The 23,862-nt window shown below is 38.9% G+C and overlaps 1 protein-coding gene across 9 annotated transcripts in view; it reads left to right on the plus strand.

Annotated features, from left to right (window-relative positions):
- Positions 1-23,862, plus strand: part of LOC139749365 (uncharacterized) — a 492,874-nt gene that overhangs the window by 445,036 nt on the left and 23,976 nt on the right. For 6 of the 9 annotated variants that reach the window (XM_071663129.1, XM_071663130.1, XM_071663123.1 and 3 more), the window contains 9 exons: positions 594-675; positions 1,134-1,313; positions 5,800-6,007; positions 7,661-7,767; positions 9,918-10,068; positions 14,424-14,526; positions 14,737-16,228; positions 16,473-16,583; positions 19,088-19,219. In XM_071663129.1, coding sequence (XP_071519230.1) covers positions 594-675; positions 1,134-1,313; positions 5,800-6,007; positions 7,661-7,767; positions 9,918-10,068; positions 14,424-14,526; positions 14,737-16,228; positions 16,473-16,583; positions 19,088-19,219 — 2,566 coding nt within the window. Of the gene's footprint in view, positions 1-593; positions 676-1,133; positions 1,314-5,799; positions 6,008-7,660; positions 7,768-9,917; positions 10,069-14,423; positions 14,527-14,736; positions 16,229-16,472; positions 16,584-19,087; positions 19,234-23,862 lie in introns of those variants that run through there. The other 3 variants (XM_071663127.1, XM_071663128.1, XM_071663126.1) reach the window with 2 other exon arrangements.

Consider the following 23,862-nt stretch of genomic DNA (forward strand, 5'->3'; position numbering starts at 1 on the left):
AACTGTGAGAGAAATACTTTTATGCTCTTTTTTTTTCTTTAAATCTGTTGAATGAGAATGTGTATTCTGGAGGTAGCAGTAGTCTTAATCCCTGATGAATACTACGTATAATTCAAATTGATCTTGCAAGATTTTCATCAATTGCAGCAGTTATTTCAGATGATTTTCACTCAATAATTAAAGTAAATGTTCAGAGAAAAGAGACCACTTTTTTCTGTTACTAGAGTACACTTGAGTAGGCTGACTGGAGTAGTCCTTAGGGCTCTGCTGTGGATTTCAGTATATACTATAATGTTGGCCCATTATCATTCATAATATCATAACCACCTGTATTCCAGGATTTTAAAGTAATAAAGAGTAAAACTATTTTTACAGTCATTTTAAGAAACTTGGTATCTCAGCCTTTGCCAGCTACAGGACTATAACAGGAGACCCTTCCCTTTGCAGGCATTATTTTCACTCATTATTCTCAAGGCCTCAGAGGAAGAGGTTGTGTATAGATGACCCACCCCAATATAAATGGGAGCATAGTAAGAGAAGAATTGAATGAAACTTATTGAACTGTATTTATAACTACTGTTACATCTTTGTAGGTCGACTTATTAGGACATAGCATCTATAGTGTTATTCATCCTGATGACCATGAGATCTTCCAACAGCAACTCACCCAAAAGGGTAATTACTTTTTTCCATCATTTACTTTGTTTTTTATATGGCTAAGCATAGATATATTTGTATGGCTCTTATGTTAAGTATATATGTTTTAACAAAGAAACAGTTTAAAATTACTATTCTAGGATGTCATTGGTGATCGTAGGTTTTGAAGTGGCAGGTAATAAAACAAGTGAAGAGAAATTTATCACCCTACCTTAGTAATGGTAAAAGCTTTCATGATATGGTTAGATAGAAGTAAGATTGATTTGCCTTATTTTTTTTTAATATTGGAACAACTCTGTTCCCCCCTCTCCCAAGTGTTTCAAGGAGCTTGATCCCATCCCCTTCCCCCCTTTACTTAATTTGTCTCCTCCTTTGAATTTCTTTTTTTCTTTTTTCATTTATATGTAAGATTTAGAAATGATTATCTCTTTGTTTTCAAGCACTTGGATTACAAAGAAAATTTAAAATCTCTACAGAAAACAGCAGACGATCATTCTTTTGCCGAATGATGGAGAAAGCACTGTCTCGTAATGATCCAGGGCGTTATGAAATTATTCATGTCGTTGGTCATTTACGACCAATACCACAGAGTGCTGGTGCTGTTTCTTCTCCTTGTGTACTGGCTCCTTCACCAAGTGGAACAAATACCTCCAGTGGTAAGCTAAGCTCTTTGAAGGCAAAGTTTTAGTATCATTGTTAAGAATTTAGATTTCAGATTAGTAGTAGGATTTTAATACAGTTGTACCTCCTTAATCTTTGGGACCTGGCCATAGCCAGACTGCAGTAAATGCCAGAAAACAGAAATTGACCCCAAAGGGAACCCTCTATGTAAACATATGCAATTAAATTTTTCATCATCTGGATACATTTATCTAAAGAAATTCTTTCTTCCTCTTACTTGGTTTCCTCTGCACTTTCTTCATGACGATGTTTCTTTCCTACCCTGATGAACCATCTCCATGATTTCTTGATCATTTGGTTGATAAAGAACAGGCTCATCATTATCAGTGTTCATCCATTCCTTTAGGTTTTCCTCTGTAATGTCTTTGGTTATTGCTAACCGCCACCCTAGTGGCCAATCCACAAAATACTGGTGGCAGATTCTAAACGTGCCACACTAGGGAGTTATTGGACCACAGAGCACCGGATTAGAGAGGTACAACCTGTCCGAGGGAAATTTAAACTCCATGTGTAACTGGGTGAAGCAATCTGTCAACAAACATGCATTCTCTCCTTGTCACACATAACACTTGACAACACAGTTCACATGACCCATTCTTCTTGTGGCAAAATGTTAGGAGCTGTAGATAGAAATCATAGGCAGGAACATTAGACTGGTGCTTTTGGTAGAAACTTCAGGTAGAAATAGTAGGTATGAAAATTGGCTGGGAGCATTAGCTAGAAATAATGAGTTGGAACATTAGGTGGATACATTTGCCATGGCCACCCTTTTTAAGGAGTTCCTTAAGAGAATGGGCTCCAGAGATACAGACAGATATATTTGTAGAAATTAGATGTATGATATTCCTGATTAATGGACCTGAGAGTTATAGCATTAGGAAAATGAACTTATGAAAGAATGAAAAGTTAGTATGAAGACTTAGATTTTGGAAAAGATGAATTTCTAGGAATATGATAGAGTGCTGAGTTTTTTGAGTATAGAATGAAACATTATGGACAGCATTCCTCAAGTGAGATTTATGAGTATAAAGTGAAACAATATGGACAGAATTCCCCAAGTGAGAATATAGTTGAGGGGGGATAAGTTTGAGTAGTTATGGGTGAATACCAGAGGTAGTGACTGAGACGAAGCTAGGACGCCATTTGGCGTCTTAGCTTCGTTTCTTCGATGTATATCAACTGACTGTTATATTTCTTTCTTGTGTCTCCCCTGATGATGTGATTATTACGCGAAAGTGCACTTGGGAACTTTTCGAGTTTCATTTTCCCCGTGGACTCATAGGAATATATGTGTGTGCGTGTATATATATATTTATATATATATATTATTATTGTTATTATTATTATTATTGTTATTATTATCAATATTATTATTATGCTCTGTCGCTGTCTCCTGCATCAGCAAGGTTGCACAAGGAAACAGATGAAAGAATGGCCCAACCTACCCACATACACATGTAAATACATACTCGCCCACAGACACACATATACATACCTTTACATTTCAATGTATACATACACATACATACACAGGCAAATAGATATATACACATGTACATATTCATACTTGCTGCCCTTAGGCATTCCCATCGCCACCCCACCACACATGAAATGGCACCCCCCTTCCCCCACACGCACACGAGGTAGCGCTAGGAAAAGACTACAAAGGCCACATTCGTTCACATTCCCCTATCCCAGGGATAGGGGAGAAAGAATACTTCCCACATATTCCCTGCATGTCATGTAAGGCGACTTAAAGGGGAAGGAGCAAGGGGCTGGAAATCCTCCCCTCCCATTTATAATTTTCCAAAAGAAGGAAAGGAGAGGTGGGCCAAGTGAGGATATACCCTCTAAGGCTCACCCCTCTCTTCTTACGCTACCTTGCTAATGTGGGATAAGGAGAATATGTATGAAAAAAAGAAAATAAATAAGTATATATATGTATATGGTTGTGAGACGTGGGCTATAGATAGAGTTGTGCGGAGGAGGGCGGATGTGTTGGAAATGAGATGTTTAAGGACAATATGTGGTGTGAGGTGGTTTGATCAAGTAAGTAATGAAAGGGTAAGAGAGATGTGTGGTAATAAAAAGAGTGTGGTTGAGAAAACAGAAGAGGGTGTTTTGAAATGGTTTGGTCACATGGAGAGAATGAGTGAGGAAAGATTGACCAAGAGGATATATGTGTCAGAGGTGGAGGGAACAAGGAGAATTGGGAGACCAAATTGGAGGTGGAAATTGGAGGTGCAAGGAATAGAGTGAATTGGAACGATGTGGTATACCGGGGTCGACATGCTGTCAATGGATTGAGCCAGGGCATGTGAAGCACCTGGGGTAAACCATGGAAAGTTTTGTGGGGCCTGGATGCGGAAAGGAAGCTGTGGTTTCGGTGCATCATGCATGACAGCTAGAGACTGAGTGTGAACGAATGTGGCCTTTGTTGTCTTTTCCTAGCGCTACCTCACGCACATGCAGGGGGAGGGGTCTGTCATTTCATGTGTGGCGGGGTGGTGATGGGAATGAATAAAGGCCGCAAGTATGAATTATGTACATGTGTATATATATGTATATGTCTGTGTATATATATATTTTATTTATTTATTTTGCTTTGTCGCTGTCTCCCGCGTTAGCGAGGTAGCGCAAGGAAACAGACGAAAGAATGGCCCAACCCACCCACATACACATGTGTATACATACACGGCCACACACGCAAATAAACATACCTATACATCTCAACATATACACCTACACACACACAGACATATACACATATACACATGTACACAATTCACACTGTCTGCCTCTACTGAGTCCCATCACCACCCCGCCACACACGAAATAACAACCCCCCTGCTCTTGCGAGCGAGGCAGCGCTAGGAAAAGACAACAAAGGCCACACTCGCTCACACTCAGTCTCCAGCTGCCATGCAATAATGCACCGAAACCACAGCCCCCCCTCCACATCCATATATATATATATATATATATATATATATATATATATATATATATATATATATATATATATATATGTTTGTTTATGTTGGAATGTATAGGTATGTATATGTGAGTGTGTGGACGTGTATGTATAGACGTGTATATGGTTGGGTTGGGCCATTCTTTCGTCTGTTTCCATGCGCTACCTCGGTAACGCGGAAGACAATGACAAAGTATAATAAAGAGAGAGAGAGAGAGAGCGAGAGTACATGACAGCACTGCTTCCCAGAAAATTTCCAATTTTACACCCACTCACCTTGCTTGTTTCCTCTTTTATGAAAACCTCTTCAAATCTTCACACTCACCTCCATAAGATAGTGATCAAGCAACCAGCTGCCCCTCTCAGCACATTTGCGTCCAGCAGTCTCTCTTTTACATGCCTATCAATTAATATGTGATCCAATTTTACCTGCTTGCCATTCCTCCTATTAGCATATGCATCCTTGTTTATGTCCCTCTTTTTAAACTAGGTATTCCCAGTCACAGGTTCTTTTTCATCACACAACTCCAGAAGTTTTGAACCATTTTCATTCATAATACAGAATACCCTATGCCCCCCAATTATACCTGCATCTGCCACACTACTCACCCTCGCATTCAAATTACCCATCACTAATAACCAGTCTCTTGCATCAAAACTGCTAACCCACTCACTTAGCTGCTGCCAAAAAAAAAAAACCTTGCTTCTCATGATCTTCCTTCTCATGGCCAGGAACACCAGCTCTAATAATCACCCATCTCTGACCATCCACTTTCATTTATACCCACATCAATCTAGAATTTACTCTCTTACAATCTTTCACACACACCCACAACTCCTGCTTCAGGAGTAGTGCTACACCTTCCTCAGCTCTTCTCTCATTAACCTGTGACTTTATTCCAAAGACATTTCCAAACTATTCTCTCCCTTTACCCTTGAGCTTTGTTTTACTCAAAGCCAGAACATCCAGGTTTCTTCCCTGAAACATTCTAGCTGTCTCTCCTCTCTTCTTATTTTGATTACATCCACACATGTTTAGATACCCAAGCCTGAGCCTTCAAAGGAGATAAAGAAAGGGAGGGTTTCTAATCCACCACTTCCACCCCCTTTAGTTACCATCTACAACGTGCAAGGAATACAGAGGTAGAAATTTTCCTCCCCTACCTTAGCAGATTTGTATTTGTTTTGTTGATATATACAGGTTTATGTATAGTTTGTTATACTTGGGGATAGGGAAGAAAGAATACATCCTATGTATTCCCCGCATGTCGTAAAAGGTGACTAAAAGGGAAGGGAGTGAGAGGCTAGAAATCCTCCCCTCCACTCCTTATTTTTCCAAAAGAAGGGGGCCAAGTGAAGATTTTCCCTCTTAGGCTCAGTCCTCTGTTCTTGACACTACCTCACTAACGTGGGAAATGGTGAATATGTATGGAAAAAAATGTATAGTTTATATTGTATTTGAATTTCATACAAAATTGTAATTGCAGATAATGATGAGGATGATGAATTAGACATAGATGGAGACTGTCAGGCCTTAAAGGTGTCACTGAACAGGATTGGAACTCATATGCTCGTCAGTTTTGTGCGGGTAGTGAAGGATCGCCCAATCACAGAACTTTCTCTTGTGGAATCTACACAGGATGAATATATTACTCGACATGGGATGAATGGAAAGATACTTTACACAGACCACAGGTTTGAATATTTAGTTTAAACCCATAATACAATTTTAGTTGTAAGCAGGGGATAAAGGGAAAGAAATTCAACTGGGAGAACTATATCATGTACCTTTTCTGAATCTAGGATTTTCTTTTTTCATAGGAAACTTTTCAGAAACATTGCTGTATCTGGATCTTCTTGTTGGTATAAGCCACCATTGCTATAGTTCACATATAATAGCAGATCTTCTTGTTGGTATAAGGTTAGTAAGACAAACCACCATTGCTATAGTTCACAAATATCAACAACAATGCCTTCATCAGTGGTAATCAGTTTTTTACAGGTAAATGTTTCCTTTCCACAAGGGTCAGTTTTCCAAATATTTTTCAGGATCCAGGAGGTATCTACTGTAGGTCAGATTATCCTCAAAGTATGAGGATATCCCATATGGCCTATAGTCCCACACATGAATTTTAATCATCTGTATTTTGCCTATCAACAGGAGTAACTTTGAAACCTCAGACACTTTTCTGTGCTCTGCTAATTAGAATGTGCCATGGTAACATTATCCATACTTCAACACATTTTGTTAATTCTTGCTTGGGTCCTACCTAATAAAATTTTGAAAAAAAAAACTGTGTGAAGAATGTGACTTCCTGTATCATTTAATATGTGTAAGTTTAGCAGAGGATAATGCTAGCTTCCCTGGAATCCTAGGCATTCATGCTCTATGTAGCACTTCCATTTAGACTCCCATTTTCTTCATTATTTTTCTGAATATGTTAATTATTATCACTTTTTGAGTTAGGTAAGAACCATCTGTTGAGAAGTGTATAAAAAAAATGTTTTGGAAAAAAGAATTTAACATGTTCACTTATTATAATTTGAATGATTTGAACAGATGATTATGAATTACAGAAGATTTCCATTTCTTTCACTTATTTCCTCATGAATTTTACTGAATATTTAGATAATTTTTAATTCATGCATTAGTTAAGAACCAAGTAAAGGAAATTGTTTGGAAATATATATGAAAATTATGATAAACCTTATGCTTTATTGGTTATATGTTATATGCTCTTATCTTTTTTTAAGTAATGTGTGTTTTGAATAGATTTTTTTGTAACCACATACATACTTGTATTATTATTTCATAAAAATTATATGAGAAAAATAAATATATAAAATGGCAAGATAAGACAAAATTGTTTTCCAAAAAATAGTAAAAATGTAGGTATAACTAAGTTTATATGAGGCCCAGATTATATATTTTTATACTCTGTACCATATGATCAGTGAAACCTTGTATAGCATTCATCTTTCAGCTTCAGCACATACAGGGTGGTTGTTTGAAGGTCACAGGGATATTCCCAAATGACGCAGTGGAGGGAAATATTTTAATTTTTGTTCAACTGTATCTGATGCTCACAGTGGAAGATTTGATTCCATGCTCTATCTGAAACATGATCATAAATACTGTAGTTAAGAAAGTATACTGTCATTAAGAGGAGGATAAACATAAGTGTTGCAGTACTGTAATTGTTGATATGGAAAACATTAGCATTAGACTGATTTTTTCTTTGTAATTGTTGATATGGAAAACATTAGCATTAGACTGATTTTTTCATTGTTTTTGTATATTTGTAAACCTTTGTGGTACCTGATTAAAATGTGGTACTTTTCTTTCAGGATATCTTTTATCACAGGCCTCATGCCAACAGAAGTCTTAGGAACATCAGCATTCACCTACATGCATCCAGATGATATGGTCTGGTCCATAGTTGCACATAAGCTAAGTATGTTTGAGTAAGATATATTCATTTTGGTAAAAGTTTCTTTGAAATTCACAATGAGGATAGGAGTATTGGTTACTTTAGTATCAAATACAGAGGGAACATTTGAAAAAATATCAAGATTTGAATAAGCTTAGCTATATGCTGTGGAAAAAATTTAGGCAGCCAACATATGTGAAGTATGAGTGAGCTAGGAGCAAGTGAAAAGAAAGTTGGAACAGAGATGCTGTCTCCCGTGGGATGGGGTAGTGCCAGGAATGGATGAAGGCAAGCAAGTATGAATATGTACATGTGTATATGTGTATATGTCCGTGTATGTGTATGTATAGGCATGCATATGTTGATGTGTATATGTATGTATATGTGTATATGTTTGATCGAGTAAGTAATGTAAGGGTGAGAGAGATGTGTGGAAATAAAAAGAGTGTGGTTGAGAGAGCAGAAGAGGGTGTTTTGTAATGGTTTGGTCACATAGAGAGAATGAGTGGGGAAAGATTGACCAAGAGGATATATGTATCAGAGGTGGAGGGAACGAGGAGAAGTAGGAGACCAAATTGGAGGTGGAAAGATGGAGTGAAAAAGATTTTGAGTGATCGGGGCCTGAACATGCAGGAGGGTGAAAGGCGTGCAAGGAATAGAGTGAATTGGAACGATGTGGTATACCGGGGTCGACATGCTTTCAATGGATTGAACCAGGGCAAGTGGAGCGTCTAGGGTAAACCATGGAAAGTTTTGTGGGGCCTGGATGTGGAAAGGGAGCTGTGGTTTCGGTGCATAATTACATGACAGCTAGAGACTGAGTGTGAACAAATGGGGCCTTTGGTGTCTTTCCTAGCGCTACCTCACACACATGAGGGGGGAGGGGGTTGTTATTCCATGTGTGGCGAGGTGGCGATGGGAACAAGTAAAGGCAGACTATGAATTATGTACATGTGTATATATGTATGTGTCTGTGTGTGTCTATATATATATATACAGTGAGATGTATAGGTATGTATATTTGCGTGTGTGGATGTGTATGTATATACATGTGTATGTGGGTGGGTTGGGCCATTCTTTCGTCTGTTTCCTTGCACTACTTCGCTAACGCGGGAGACAGTGACAAAGCAAAATAGATATGAATGAATATATGTATATGTTGATATGTATATGTATATGTGTGTATGGGCATCTATGTATATTAGTGGATGGGTCTTTCATCATCTGTTTCCTGGCATGACCGCGTGGATGCAGGAAATGGTGGTCAAGTATGGTAAATAAAAATAAATCATCATATGTAATCAGAGTTCTCAGTCACTTCAAGATCACATAAAGAAAATTAGATGCAGAAAAAAATTGAATGATAGGTGAAGTTACATAATTTAAGGCAAAACATGGGGGTAGGAGGATAGAGGTGCAGGAGTCTCATGCTAGCATACCCTGTCCTTACATGATTCTGTTAGATTTGCTCCTTGTCATTCATGAATTTGGATTTGAAATGGCTTCTGATTGGCTGGCACCTTCTATGAAGTGCTTTAATGGTCACAGTAGGTAATTTCTTTTTTAGATTGTTGTCTTCTGGAGCTTATTTTAGGCAAGTTGAGACTTCAGTTTTCTTTCTTTAAAAATGGTGAGAATGTAGAAAGAATTTTTTTTTTTTTCATACTATTCACCATTTCCCACATTAGCGAGGTAGTGTTTAGAACAGAGGACTTATCCCCAGAGGGAACATCCTCACCCGGCCCCCCCCCCCCCTCTCTGTTCCTTCTTTTGGAAAATTAAAAAAAAAAAACGAGAGGGGAGGATTTCCAGCCACCCTCTCCCTCCCCTTTTAGTCGCCTTCTACGACACACAGGGAATACGTGGGAAGTATTCTTTCTCCCCTATCCCCAGGGATAAGAAAGAAATTTACATTTATTGAAACTAATTTTTGTTATATCTATGTACATCATATACTTTGAAAATATGTTTACATTGTTTAGCTTTGGTTGATTTTCTATTTCTATGCTATATGCCCCAAGGTGTTCATTCCACATTTTCTAAAGGTCATATCTAGAGCAAAGCTTACCTTATTAAACTGAAAAGGTGAGAGTATATGAAAATAAAAGAATGGTAAACAAATTTTAGTTTTTGTTTTGTGATCCGTCTTTGTCAAATGTGCATTTTTTTTTCAGTGTTTACCAGTACTCAAGGACAAGGAATAGTGTCTTACAGGCTCAGGTGTCGAGATGGATCTCATGTAACTCTAAGATCAAGAGGATATCTCGAAGTAAATAAGCAAACAGGCCAAGTTGACTCATTTGTGTGCATCAACACTGTTTTGAGGTAAGTGCTCTTCAAAGAAAACATAAAATCTTGTTCTTTGAATATCTTTTCCAGTATAGGGAGTATTAGCCAACTTATCATTGATAATGATAGATATGAAATCTTTATATACAGCTGCTTATCCTACCTCAGCAAGGTAGCATCAGGAACAGATGAATAGCAGCAGATTGTACCTTCAGCAGCCAAGCCTAACAAATTATTCCATGGGTTACTTGAGCTCTTCATATTTCCTGATTCAGCATACTAACCTCCATACACCACATCTGTCTAATTCATTCTATGCTATGCATACCTCTCACCTTCCTGAACATTCAGTTCCAAATTTTCAGAGCCTCCTTTCCTCCATTTTTCCATCTCCATGTTCCTCCTGTGATCTGATAATCATTTGGTCTGGTTGATGTAATTTGTTATTCCAGACCTGTTTTGATAAACTTAAGGGTTTGTATTTCAGTTTCTAAAAGAGGGAACAAAAGGAGCCAGTCAGGGAGTACTTACCCTCCTTGAAGGCTCAGACTGGGGTGTCTAGATGTGTGTGGATGTAACCAAGATTAGAAGAGATGAGAGAGAGGTTGTATGTTTGAGGATAGAAACCCGGATGTTCTAGCTCTGAATGGAACAAAGCTCAAGGGTAAAAAGTAAGAATGGTTTGGAAATGTGTAAGGAGTAAAGTCAAGTGTTTGTAACAGGACAAGAGTTAAGGAAGGAGTAGCACTACTCCTGAAGCAGGAGTTGTTGGAGTGAATGATAGAGTGTAAGGAAGTAAATTCTGGATTGATGTGGGTAGAATTGAAAGTGAATGGCAAGAGATGGGTGGTTATTAGTGCTATGCACCAGACCATGAGAAGAAAGATCATGAGAGGCAAGTGCTTTGGGAGAAACCGAGTGAGTGTGTCAGCAGTTTTGATGTAAGAGACCAGGTATGAGTGATGGTTGATTTAGATGCCAAGGTAAGTAATGTGCCAGTTGAAGGTATGATTGGGGCACATGGGGTATTTTGTGTGTATGAGTGGAAATGAACAGCTTGTGGAGCTGTGTGCCAGAAAAGAACTGGTGATTGGGAACACCTGTTTAAAAGTAGGGATATACACAAAGTATACATAAGTGAGAAGGAGAGGTCCGCAGGCATGATTGGATTATATATTGATTGAGAGGCATGTAAGTGAGACTTTTGGATGTAAATGAGCTTAGAATGGCAGCTGGTGGAATGTCTGATCACTGTCTTATGGAGGGAAGGATGAAAATTTGTGGAGGTTTTTGAAAAAGAGGAAACTGTTGGAGAGAAGAGGGTGGTGCGAGTAAGTGAGCTTGGAAAAGAGAAATGTGTGCAGAAATAACGGGAGAGATTGAGTGCAGAATAGCAAAAGATGAAAGTGAATGAAGCAGGGGTAGTGGGTGAGGAATGGGAGATATTTAGGGAAGTAACGATGGCATGTGCAAGAGATGCATGTGGCATGCGAAAGGTGGGATGGGGCAGATTAGGAAGGGTAGTGAGCAGTAGGATGAAGTAAAGTTGCAAGTGAAAGAGAAAAGAGAGGTGTTTGGGTGGTCCCTACAGGGAAGGAGTGCAAATGAGTGGAAGATATTAAAGAGAAAGTGGCAAGAGGTCAAGAGGAAGGTGCAGGGTTTGAAAATGAAGGCAAATGAGAGTTGGGGTGGGCAACAACCAGTAAACTTTAGGGAGAATAAGATGATGTTTTGAAAGGAAGTAGATAATGTGCAAAAGACAAAAGGACCAATGGGAACATTGGTGAAGACAGCAGAAGGAGAAGTGAAAACAGGTAGTGATGAAGAGAGGAGATGAAATGAGTATCTTTAAGGATTGTTTGATGATAGATTGGCAGGTGTATGGTGTTTGGATCAGGGTGGTATGGGAAGTGAGAGAGTCATGGAAAGTATTTAGTGAAGAGAGAAGGTGAGTGGCTAGTATTGCTATTGGATATATTAAGAAAGGGGATGATATTGTGCTTGATTGGTTGGTAAGGATTTTCATTGTATGCATGGATCATGTTGAGGTGCCCAAAGGTTGGTGGAATGCATGTATAAAGCCATAGTATAAATGCAAGAGATAAATGCTAGAGTGTACCTGGTAAGTTGTATGGGAGGTTAGTGAATGAGAGGGTGAAGACATGTACAGAGCACCAGACTGGGGAGTAGCAGCCTGGTTTCAGAAGTGGTAAAGGTGTGGATCAGGTCTTTACTTTAAAGATATGTGGGAGAAATACTTAGAAAAACAGATAGATTTGTAAGTGGCATTTATGGATCTGGAGAATACATATGACAGGGTTGATAGAGATGCTTTGTGGAAGGTCTTAAGAAGATACAGTGTGGGAGGAAAGCTGCTAGAAGCAGTGAGAAGTTTTTATCAAGGTCATAAGACTTGTGTACTAGTAGGAAGGGAGGAGAGTGAATGTTTACAGTGAATGTTTATTGATGTGGTGGTGAGGGAGGTAGTCAGAGTCTTGGAGAGAGGGGCGTTTATGCAGTCTGTGGGGATGAGAGAGCCTGGGGACTTAAGTCATTTGTTGTTTGCTAATGATACAGCACTAGTGGCAGATCGTAGTTAGAAACTGCAGAAGGTGGTGACTGAGTTTGGAAGATAGTGTGAAAGGAGAAAATTGAGAATGAATATGAATAAAAACAAGGTTTTTAGGTTCAGGATGAGTTTGAATGGAGAAAAATTTGGAGGAAGTAATGCGTTTTAGATAACTGGGGAGGGACATGGCAGCAAATGGAACCATGGGAGTGGAAAGAAGTGAGTCACAGGGTGGCTGAGGAAGCAAAGGTTCTGGGATCACTGAAGAATGTGTGGAAAAAGATGATATTTGGAAGGGCAAAAATAGATAAGTTTGAAGGAATAGTAATCCCAATAATATTATATGGATGTGAGGAGGTTGTGTGGAGGAAGGTGGATGTGTTGGAGATGAAATGTGTGAGGACAATTTGTAGTATAAGGTGGTTTGATTAAGTAATGAAAGGGTAAGAGAGATGTGTGGCAATAAAAAGTGGGTAAGAGAGCAGAAGAGGGTGTGCTGAAATGGTTTGGACATATGAAGAGGATGAGTGAGGAGAGGTTGACAAAGAGGATATATGTATCAAAAGTGTTGGAATGAACAAGGAGAACAGGAAGACCAAACTGGATATGGATAGATGGACTGAAAATGATTTTGAGTAATTGAGGCCTGAACATGCAGGAGGGTGAAAGGAAGCATAGGATAGAGTGAATTGAAGCAATTTGGCATCCTGGGGTTGACATGCTGTCAGTGGACTGAATCAGGGTATGTGAAGCATCTGGGGTAAACCATGGAAAGGTCTGTGGGGGCTTGGTTGTGATAGGGAGCTGTGGTTTCACTGCTTTACAAATGACAGCCAGAGAATTGATGTGAGCAGATGCGGCCTTTCTTTGTCAGTTCTCTGCACTATCTTCCTAATATGGGAGATGGTGATCAGGTGTGAAAAAGTATGAAAAAAGAATATGAAAATATGAATTGTATACATTATCATACTTGGTGAACATCTATGCACCTGACAGTATGAGGACTTGCCCAGCCACTTCCTTATCATCATGACTTCTTTTGCCACTTGGTAGATCACAGCAAGGATTCTGAGTACTTCCTTGTGTATCTTTGTATAATGTCCCATAACTATCACCATCACAAATATCTGCATGAAAGTCATATAGCTCCAGTAAATCTTGGATCTCACAGGCTATCAAAAAGATGATAATTTCCCTAGCTGAACCTGGTGAGTTACTCAATGAATGATGGTTCTACTGGCATGAGATGAGCAAATTCAGGTTTAGAATTTGAGAGGAGCAACAGGTTTCTAGATTGATTGGGTCATTGTTTTTTATTTTTCATAACCATCCAGTAGCATAAATAGCACACCAAAATTTTTCTCTGAGGTAGCTTGTGAAATGGATCACAAAATAATTCTGTAATCTGATTTTTTAAGTGTATTTCATCAATTACCAGTTAGAGCTGTGGTATGACTGTTTTTGTTTTAAATTGGAAAGTAATGAATCCCTAAATCAAATTGTATGGTGCATGAACCTGACAGAAGTGAATCATTCGTATAAGGAAAAATCTCTTTGTACTTTATCTCTTAAACATTAGGCTGAGGAAACTAGAAAATATGGTGTACTATGAGACACCCATATATTTGATAATTGGCACTAGTTCTTTAAGTAAGGCTGCTGCTGTATGGGTATCACCAAAGAGAAAAATTATAATGAGCAGCTGATGAATATGCCATCATTCATAAACATTCTTCTTTTGATTTTCTTTTCTATGTCACTGAAAATAAATCAATATATTAAGTCAACCTCTAACTAACATGAATGCCTGTTGTTCTTTCAGTGTAACTGAAGCTACCTCTGAGATTAAAAATCAGAGACGAAAGCTTCTTCCTCTTGTGGTGTCCCAGGAATCTGATGACCACGTTAGCTCTATATCATCCACGGTAGATCATCATGGTTTCTTTATTCATCCATAGTCACTGGACTGTCATTGTGCAGCAGTAGTGTTTCTTAGCTAATCTGCATATTTTACTCAGTTTTGTACTTGTACTGCTGAATCATAAGAAATTATATTTTATTTCATATATTGCTCTTTTGTTAACGAGATTCATATTCTTCACGCAAGAGTAATAAAGGTTTATGTATCTTTTCAGTTACCTCCAGAGCTTGTAACTGTTCTGAAACAAATGATAAACCCTGAAACAATGCAAAAGATGATTAATTCAGTTGACTCTTTTGGAGAAAATGTGGAAAGTCGGAATTCAGAAGATTTAGTCTTTATGCCTTCAGATATCCCAGTTCAGCAGTATCACAACCAGAAGTCTTCTGGTATATTGAATAAACAAGAAGAGGGTTGTAAGGAGGCAAATCTGTTCCAGGATATACCAAAGAGATTACAGACATTTGATGCACTTGGTTCTCCATATGAATGCCTTGATAATAAGTCCCCAGAACTACAAAGAAATAGGAAGATAATTTCTGATGAGGGCTCAGTGTGTGGTACATCAAATAAACGAACACTAGCAGATGACTCTAACATTGCTGTAGCCAAAAAATTCAATTATGACAATGAATCTTATCAGACCGGTTCCTTTCAAACCCAGCAGTACAACTCAATCATATCCCCTCATCAGTGTCCCCCTACCTCACCATTGCACAGAGAAGATGAAAATTTCCCTTCAGATCCTGGCCATTACCATGACAGCACTAGCTTCACCCTTCCAAAAAATCTTAAAAATTGTGTCTCTGGTTGCTATCAGCAGAGAAATGATCACATGATTTCTTTAGGAAGCCATGAGCAGACAAGAAATGTTGATATGTTATTAGAAGGTTACAGCCATGATAAAAGTAGGGATATACATATGCCAGTAAACCGTGACCAGAATAGGAATAGAGTTTCGCCATCACCAAAAACCTACAACCAGACTATAAGGGTGAATATGCAGTCACCAAGAACATATGACCAGAGTGTAAGGCCGGATATAACTTCCCCTTTGAATTATGACCATATTTTGAGTGGGAATATAACATCTACAGACCACTGTGAGCTTGGAAAAAGTCCACCTATAATCTCTGATAGCAATCAGCAAACTAGAATTGGAAATATGCCCTCAAGCAGCATTGTGCAGAATAGATATGGAATAAGTATACCTTCTCCAGGTAACTATCCACAGTGTAGTGGTAGCACAGGCAACTTTGAACAAAATAGAATGAACATGACATTTTCAGGCAGTCGCAAACAGAATGAAAGTTATCTGATAAATGTTCCAGGGAGTCAGCAAAAATATAGTAGTAATGTTATATCTCCAAGTTGTAATTACCAACCAGTGGAAGGCAATACCATAACCTCAACACAGGATCATTCACCTTCATTTTCTCAAAATCAGTTCCTCCCTCAGTATTCTCAGACCTCTAGAGTACAGTCCAGTCAACACCCACATCAGTATCAACAACAGCTAGTAATGGAGCATCCTCTAAGCAACACTAGTTTGAAACATGATCTCAGATTATCTTCAGCCCCAGAATTTGATATAAAGTTGCAAAGACAACAGACTGTGCATAATGTTGGTGAATCTGAAACTAGCCATACAAGTTCTCTTGTAAACTCAAGCCAGTGTCTTCCATTTGGTACAACAGGTATTTCAGGTATGTAACCAATACACTCTTCAGTGTGGCATTGAAACGTTGACCTTATAGTTGAGTGTGCTGCAGTTGATTAGATACACTATCATTTAGATAATTCTAGATAAATGTAGAATAATCTATGTCATTTAGATGCTTCTAGATAAATGCAGAATGATTTTATGAAGAATACATACTTAATCAATAATATTTAGAATACATGCATCACATTATTTGCTCCTGAAAATAGCTAATGACTTTATTACAGAAATTGAAGGAGGTTTATACAGATACCCTGCCTCTTCAGCAGCATTGGAGAGTGGTTTGTCTGTACAGTGTAGTGCCAACTTTCAGTTAGATTCTACACATCTTAGTTCAGGTAGGAAGAAATTATTCAACTATCAGTGTGTTGATGAAAATATTAGTTTTTAATATTTTGTTAGTATGTTAATTTGATAGTTCTGATATGTTTTTCTTAGAGTCAGTGATAAAGGTTGATTCTTCAGAGAATCAGTTTACATAAGTTTTCATTTTTGGATGAGGAAATACTTACTTTTTATGTTCCTTTCCTCAGTTTTACTATTTTCTTGTTTTGTTTCAGTTGATGTTCTGTATCTTGACTCTCAATGATTTTTGAGTTATTTGAAAAGTTCATACTAATTAACTTTGTGAGACATTTGTTCAAAAATTGAATCCCTGATTGTTCTGTTGTAAACCTCAAAGTATTTCATCCTTTCAAGGAATGTGGCAAGTCATTGTAAACCATTGATTGAGAACTAGTTACAGGACACTTAAAGATATTTTCTTCATTCTTTATCTATGACTAGTATCTATTTCTAGCCTAAGCAACTACACCTGATGCAGAAAGTATTCTACTTTGATAGAGTATCAGCATATTCTACTGATTTTATTCCATGAACTGTTTGACGACAGCCACCAAAAGCAAAAGAAATGGGTTTTTTGTCTATCGATACAGTGTCCAAACAAAACATTGTCCATCCCATTATTTTCATTGGTGAAACTCAGTTGATGTTTATTGTGGATATAAGCATATGATGCTCATAAGGTGAAATCATCGTACATCATATGTGTGCTTACAGTATCTTTAAAGAAAGATTTTTTCTCTGCTCTTTCTGGATGCCATATCATTTTAGAAATTTCACTTTTAGGCACTGTATTTCTTCCACCTTAGCTTCAAGATGGTTGGCTTAGAACTAAGGAGGAGAAAGCCCTAATTCATGAAGGGAAGCAAGAAGATGTGAGTACACATGAGATTTCTAGGTGCGCTGGGCACTCAAAATGCACAATCAGGCGGCTGCTTCCTGCAACACTTTTTCAGTGCCTCACATTATGGAGGAGGTAAAGATGCTATGGACCCAAAACATGGACCTAGAATACTTCAGAAACCTTGCCAGTTCCATGCTGAGATATTTGCAGATTGATAATCAAGGCCAAAGGAGAGATAACAAAGTATTAAAAAGCATGTGTTATATCGCCTTTGGAATTACGTAGGGGGATGGACAAGGTTTTTTTGTGGGCAGTGTATTTCTTACACCTTTTCCCTCTAGGAACCCCCATAATGGGGATGGCCATAGCAAAAGAGTCTCTATGTATCCCTGTCCTTTGTGCCTCCCTTACATACACTATTCCACATATTCTTCCCCCATTTCTCTCTCTCCATTACTTTTCCACCTTATTTCTCCATGTCACAGGCGATCTTCCTCTCATACCAAGCTCTTTAATTGTAGTGTCATACACTCTTGTAACTCTCCATTTGCATTCTTTCCACATGTGCACACCACATCAAAGTATTATATTTGATCCTCTCTACCACTCCACAATTCTTTCCCTTTGGATTCCTTTCCCAACTAAATCTCTCATACACCACCTCATTATTTCCTTTACTCCATGCTGTCATACCACATATTTATCTCAAATAACTCATTTCCACAACCTGGATTTTTGACCTCTGTGACTCATCCCATGTCCTTGTTTTGGCTGCATAGGTCAGGGTTGGGAGTACTATGCTGTCCTTTAATCCTTTTTTTTTTGCTTCCATACTTACACCTCTACCCTTCGTGATACTATCCAATGGGATCCAGTAACTCTTCCACCTTCCACTGCTCTCTTCCTTATCTCTCCTTGCAAAATGTATACTTTCATTGTTTCCTTTCATATGCCATTACTTTACATTTACATACTTTCAAATGCCTATGCTTACACAAATCATAAAACACACTAACAACCTTCTGCAACTCCTCTTCACTCTCGGCAAACTACATAGTATCTTCTGCAAACTGGCTTGTCACTAGCCACCATACCCCATCACAACACTCCATCTGTGCACCCCTTCTCTCTCTTGTTGTGGTTTCATTTTCTCTTATTACTCCATCCATGTATATGTTGAAAAGCTATGGTGACATCATACAGCCCTGCCTCTTACCCATATATATACCAAAACATGCACATCTCTAGAAGGCTTTTACACCATCCAACATTTGTCTTCCTACCCTATATATCATTAACGTATCCCATAAAGCATTCCACTCAACTCTTTCATACATTTTATCCAGATCTATAAAAGCTACGCAGTGCCTCATACCTTTCACTAGATATTTTCTATAGTCATTCTCTCTGCAAAAAAGATACAAAGATTTTAGAACATTTATGAAATGCAAGTAATGTAATGTAATGTAAGCAAAAAACACAGCAAGTAAATTAGGCTCCCCACACAAAATTGATAATTTTCTTTTAGTCAAAGGTCTTCAAAAGAGCAAGAGAATAAAAGTATATTTCAGTGTTCGGAGATTAGAATTTAGATTTCCGTATTTGATGAATCATCTTATTTCATTGTAATATCCCACTGTGTATCGACCTTTCCAGAAACATCTCTTGGTCATTGTCAGCCATCAAGTGTAAATCCATTACAAGACCACTCAATTACTAAGGATGTTAGCAGGCAGATCCTCTCCAGTAGACAGTTTCAACATTGTCATCCACATAGCCAGCAAGGAGGTAAATTATTATGACTGTGGAGAGTGTGAGGTGCAGTATAACCTCTGTTATCTGTAATTTGAGACAGTGAAATGTTCAAAACAACACGTGTTTTCAGTTCTGGAATTTGGTTAATTACCTCTTTACCGAAGAAAGAATTGAAAAATCAAAAAAGTAATCGCATGTGCACCGCACCACAGGGTTTATTGTACGTGCCACCTAGTATTTATGGCACTGGTGACTATTAACTGTTTCCCATGTGCCCTCTGGGATGGTGTTGTGTGCTGGTCTTGCTCATTGTATATTTTGTGCACCCTGCATTACTACTGTGGACAATATCCCCTTTCCAGTGTCACCAGCAGTTGCCTGACAGCTCCTTGAAGCTAAATATGTCTTCCATGAAGTACAATAGGGAACATTTTAAGCCTCAAAAAATGATGAGTTGTGCAGGAGGCTGACCGAGTCATAGACAGCACTTATGAAGGATTTAAATGTCAGCATGGTGACTATTATGAAATCATCAAGCAGTAAAAGAAGATTGCGACATATAGTAGTGCTTATACTTCATATGTGTAAATGATTTCACTGTTATGTGAGGAACATACTTCTACCAGGCCTTCTTGTGCTGTCAAAATTTGCTATTATGTTGGTCTATGTGGTAGAAGTTAGAGTTGACAGGGAAAGCAAGCGTGGGTCCTGGATGGAATGCACCATGCTTCTGCTAGCGGGTCAGTCTCACAGTTACCTCCATTGCGAGTGGATCTGTGCTTCTTGTGCAATTTTGGTATACCTCCTAGTATGATTTTCCTGCAACCTCAATATTTGTGTTTGTTAATATGGCGTCCAGATATCCAGCAACATCTTCTCATACCCCAGTACCAGCAGTTAATTGGAAAAGAACCTCTCATACTTTAGGAAGCTAGAAATCTTATTACACGCCAATGCTCGTGAGGGAGCAACAGCACGTTAGAAAGCATGTCAAAACTTTACCGTGGGTTGGTGGATGGAGTTAGCATGTGTCCTTGGTGGAGCACACTACAGTCCCGCCAGCAGGTCAGTCTTGCAGATACCACCATTATGTGCAGATCTGTGCTACTTGTGTGATTTGGATATGCCTGCTAATTTGATTTTCCTGCAACCTACTGTGTTTGTGTTTGTTAATATGGCATGCAAACATCCAGCCACATCTTGTGCACCAGAATCAGCAGTTAAATGGAGGAGAATCTCTCTGACGTCAGAAATGAAGCTAGAAATCTTATGACACACTGATGCTAGTGAGGGAGCATCAGCACTTGGGTATGCTTACAACCTAGGTGAAAATACGGTCCACGGCATAAAGGAAAATGCAAAAAAAATTCAGAGTGCTGTGGTCCACTCCACTTTGCCGTTTGCTGAGGTAACCACCAGGGCTAGAAATACATTTATGAAGAAGATAGAGAAAATGCGCTCATTATGCACAGAGTATGAAACAAGAAAGAAAAGCAACCTTAGTAACCTTCAGTTCAGGTATAAAGCTCTGAAAATGCATGAGCATTTATGTAAAGAAGATAATGTTGCTGAACCAGAGTCATTTCAAGCAAGTAGATGATGACTAGATAAGTTTATTCTACATCAAAAGCTACATAACATGAAGGTAACAAGAGATTCCACCAGTTCTGACCCTGAAGCTGCTGCACACATCCCATTTTTCTCTGAATGCTTATTGGTGCGACATATGGCATTTCTATTTGTGAGAATTTTTCAGAAACATCCCCCACATAAAGTGAGTTATGGACCGTCAATCTACAGTCAACTTAGCTGTTCAGTCTTTCTTAGGGTTTGGTTGATAAAATGGGTACCTGGCTTTGGCTAGGGTATATATATATATATATATATATATATATATATATATATATATATATATATATATATATATATATATTCTTTTGCTTTGTCACTGTCTCCCGCGTTTGCGAGGTAGCGCAAGGAAGCAGACGAAAGAAATGGCCCAACCCACCCCCATACACATGTATATACATACGTCCACACACGCAAATATACATACCTATATATATTATCCCTGGGGATAGGGGAGAAAGAATACTTCCCACGTATTCCCTGCATGTCATAGAAGGCGACTAAAAGGGAAGGGAGCGGGGGGCTGGAAATCCTCCCCTCTTGTTTTTTTTTTTTTGTTTTTCTCAAAGAAGGAACAGAGAAGGGGGCCAGATGAGGATATTCCCTCAGAGGCCCAGTCCTCTGTTCTTAACGCTACCTTTTTTTTTTTTTTTTTTTCCAAAAGAAGGAACAGAGAAGAGGGCCAGGTGAGGATATTCCCTCAAAGACCTAGTCCTCTGTTCTTAACGCTACCTCGCTATTGCGGGAAATGGCGAATAGTATGAAAGAAGAAATATATATATATTTATATATATATATTTTTTTTTTTCAAACTATTCGCCGTTTCCCGCGTTAGCAAGGTAGCGTTAAGAACAGAGGACTGGGCCATTGAGGGAATATCCTCACCTGGCCCCCTTCTCTGTTCCTTCGTTTGGAAAATTTAAAAAAATTGAGAGGGGAGGATTTCCAGCCCCCCGCTCCCTTCCCTTTTAGTCGCCTTCTACGACATGCAGGGAATACGTGGAAAGTATTCTTTCTCCCCTATCCCCAGGGATATATATATTTTTTTTTTTTTTTTTTTTTTTTTTTTTTTGTCGCTGTCTCCCGCGTTTGCGAGGTAGCGCAAGGAAACAGACGAAAGAAATGGCCCAACCCCCCCCCATACACATGTACATACACACGTCCACACACGCAAATATACATACCCACACAGCTCTCCATGGTTCACCCCAGACGCCTCACATGCCCTGATTCAATCCACTGACAGCACGTCAACCCCTGTATACCACATGACTCCAATTCACTCTATTCCTTGCCCTCCTTTCACCCTCCTGCATGTTCAGGCCCCGATCACACAAAATCTTTTTCACTCCATCTTTCCACCTCCAATTTGGTCTCCCTCTTCTCCTCGTTCCCTCCACCTCCGACACATATATCCTCTTGGTCAATCTCTCCTCACTCATTCTCTCCATGTGCCCAAACCACTTCAAAACACCCTTCTGCTCTCTCAACCACGCTCTTTTTATTTCCACACATCTCTCTTACCCTTACGTTACTTACTCGATCAAACCACCTCACACCACACATTGTCCTCAAACATCTCATTTCCAGCACATCCATCCTCCTGCGCACATCTCTATCCATAGCCCACGCCTCGCAACCATACAACATTGTTGGAACCACTATTCCCTCAAACATACCCATTTTTGCTTTCCGAGATAATGTTCTCGACTTCCACACATTCTTCAAGGCTCCCAAGATTTTCGCCCCCTCCCCCACCCTATGATCCACTTCCGCTTCCATGGTTCCATCCGCTGCCAGATCCACTCCCAGATATCTAAAACACTTCACTTCCTCCAGTTTTTCTCCATTCAAACTCACCTCCCAATTGACTTGACCCTCACCCCTACTGTACCTAATAACCTTGCTCTTATTCACATTTACTCTCAACTTTCTTCTTCCACACACTTTACCAAACTCAGTCACCAGCTTCTGCAGTTTCTCACATGAATCAGCCACCAGCGCTGTATCATCAGCGAACAACAACTGACTCACTTCCCAAGCTCTCTCATCCCCAACAGACTTCATACTTGCCCCTCTTTCCAGGACTCTTGCATTTACCTCCCTTACAACCCCATCCATAAACAAATTAAACAACCATGGAGACATCACACACCCCTGCCGCAAACCTACATTCACTGAGAACCAATCACTTTCCTCTCTTCCTACACGTACACATGCCTTACATCCTCGATAAAAACTTTTCACTGCTTCTAACAACTTGCCTCCAACACCATATATTCTTAATACCTTCCACAGAGCATCTCTATCAACTCTATCATATGCCTTCTCCAGATCCATAAATGCTACATACAAATCCATTTGCTTTTCTAAGTATTTCTCACATACATTCTTCAAAGCAAACACCTGATCCACACATCCTCTACCACTTCTGAAACCGCACTGCTCTTCCCCAATCTGATGCTCTGTATATGCCTTCACCCTCTCAATCAATACCCTCCCATATAATTTACCAGGATATATATATATATATATATATATATATATATATATATATATATATATATATATATATATATATATATTTTTTTTTTTTTTTTTTTTTTTTTTTTTTTCATACTATTCGCCATTTCCCGCGTTTGCGAGGTAGCGTTAAGAACAGAGGACTGGGCCTTAGAGGGAAAATCCTCACCTGGCCCCCTTCTCTGTTCCTTCTTTTGGAAAATCAAAAAAAATATATATATATATATTTTATTATTTTTTTTATTATACTTTGTCGCTGTCTCCCGCGTTTGCGAGGCAGCGCAAGGAAACAGACGAAAGAAATGGCCTAACCACCCCCCCCCATACACATGTATATACATCCACACACGCAAATATACATACCTACACAGCTTTCCATGGTTTACCCCAGACACTTCACATGCCCTGCTTCAATCCACTGACAGCACGTCAACCCCGGTATACCACATCGCTCCAATTCACTCTATTCCTTGCCCTCCTTTCACCCTCCTGCATGTTCAGGCCACGATCACACACAATCTTTT

This window comes from Panulirus ornatus, chromosome 7 (genome assembly GCF_036320965.1).
Source record: "Panulirus ornatus isolate Po-2019 chromosome 7, ASM3632096v1, whole genome shotgun sequence".
NCBI lineage: Eukaryota > Metazoa > Arthropoda > Malacostraca > Decapoda > Palinuridae > Panulirus > Panulirus ornatus.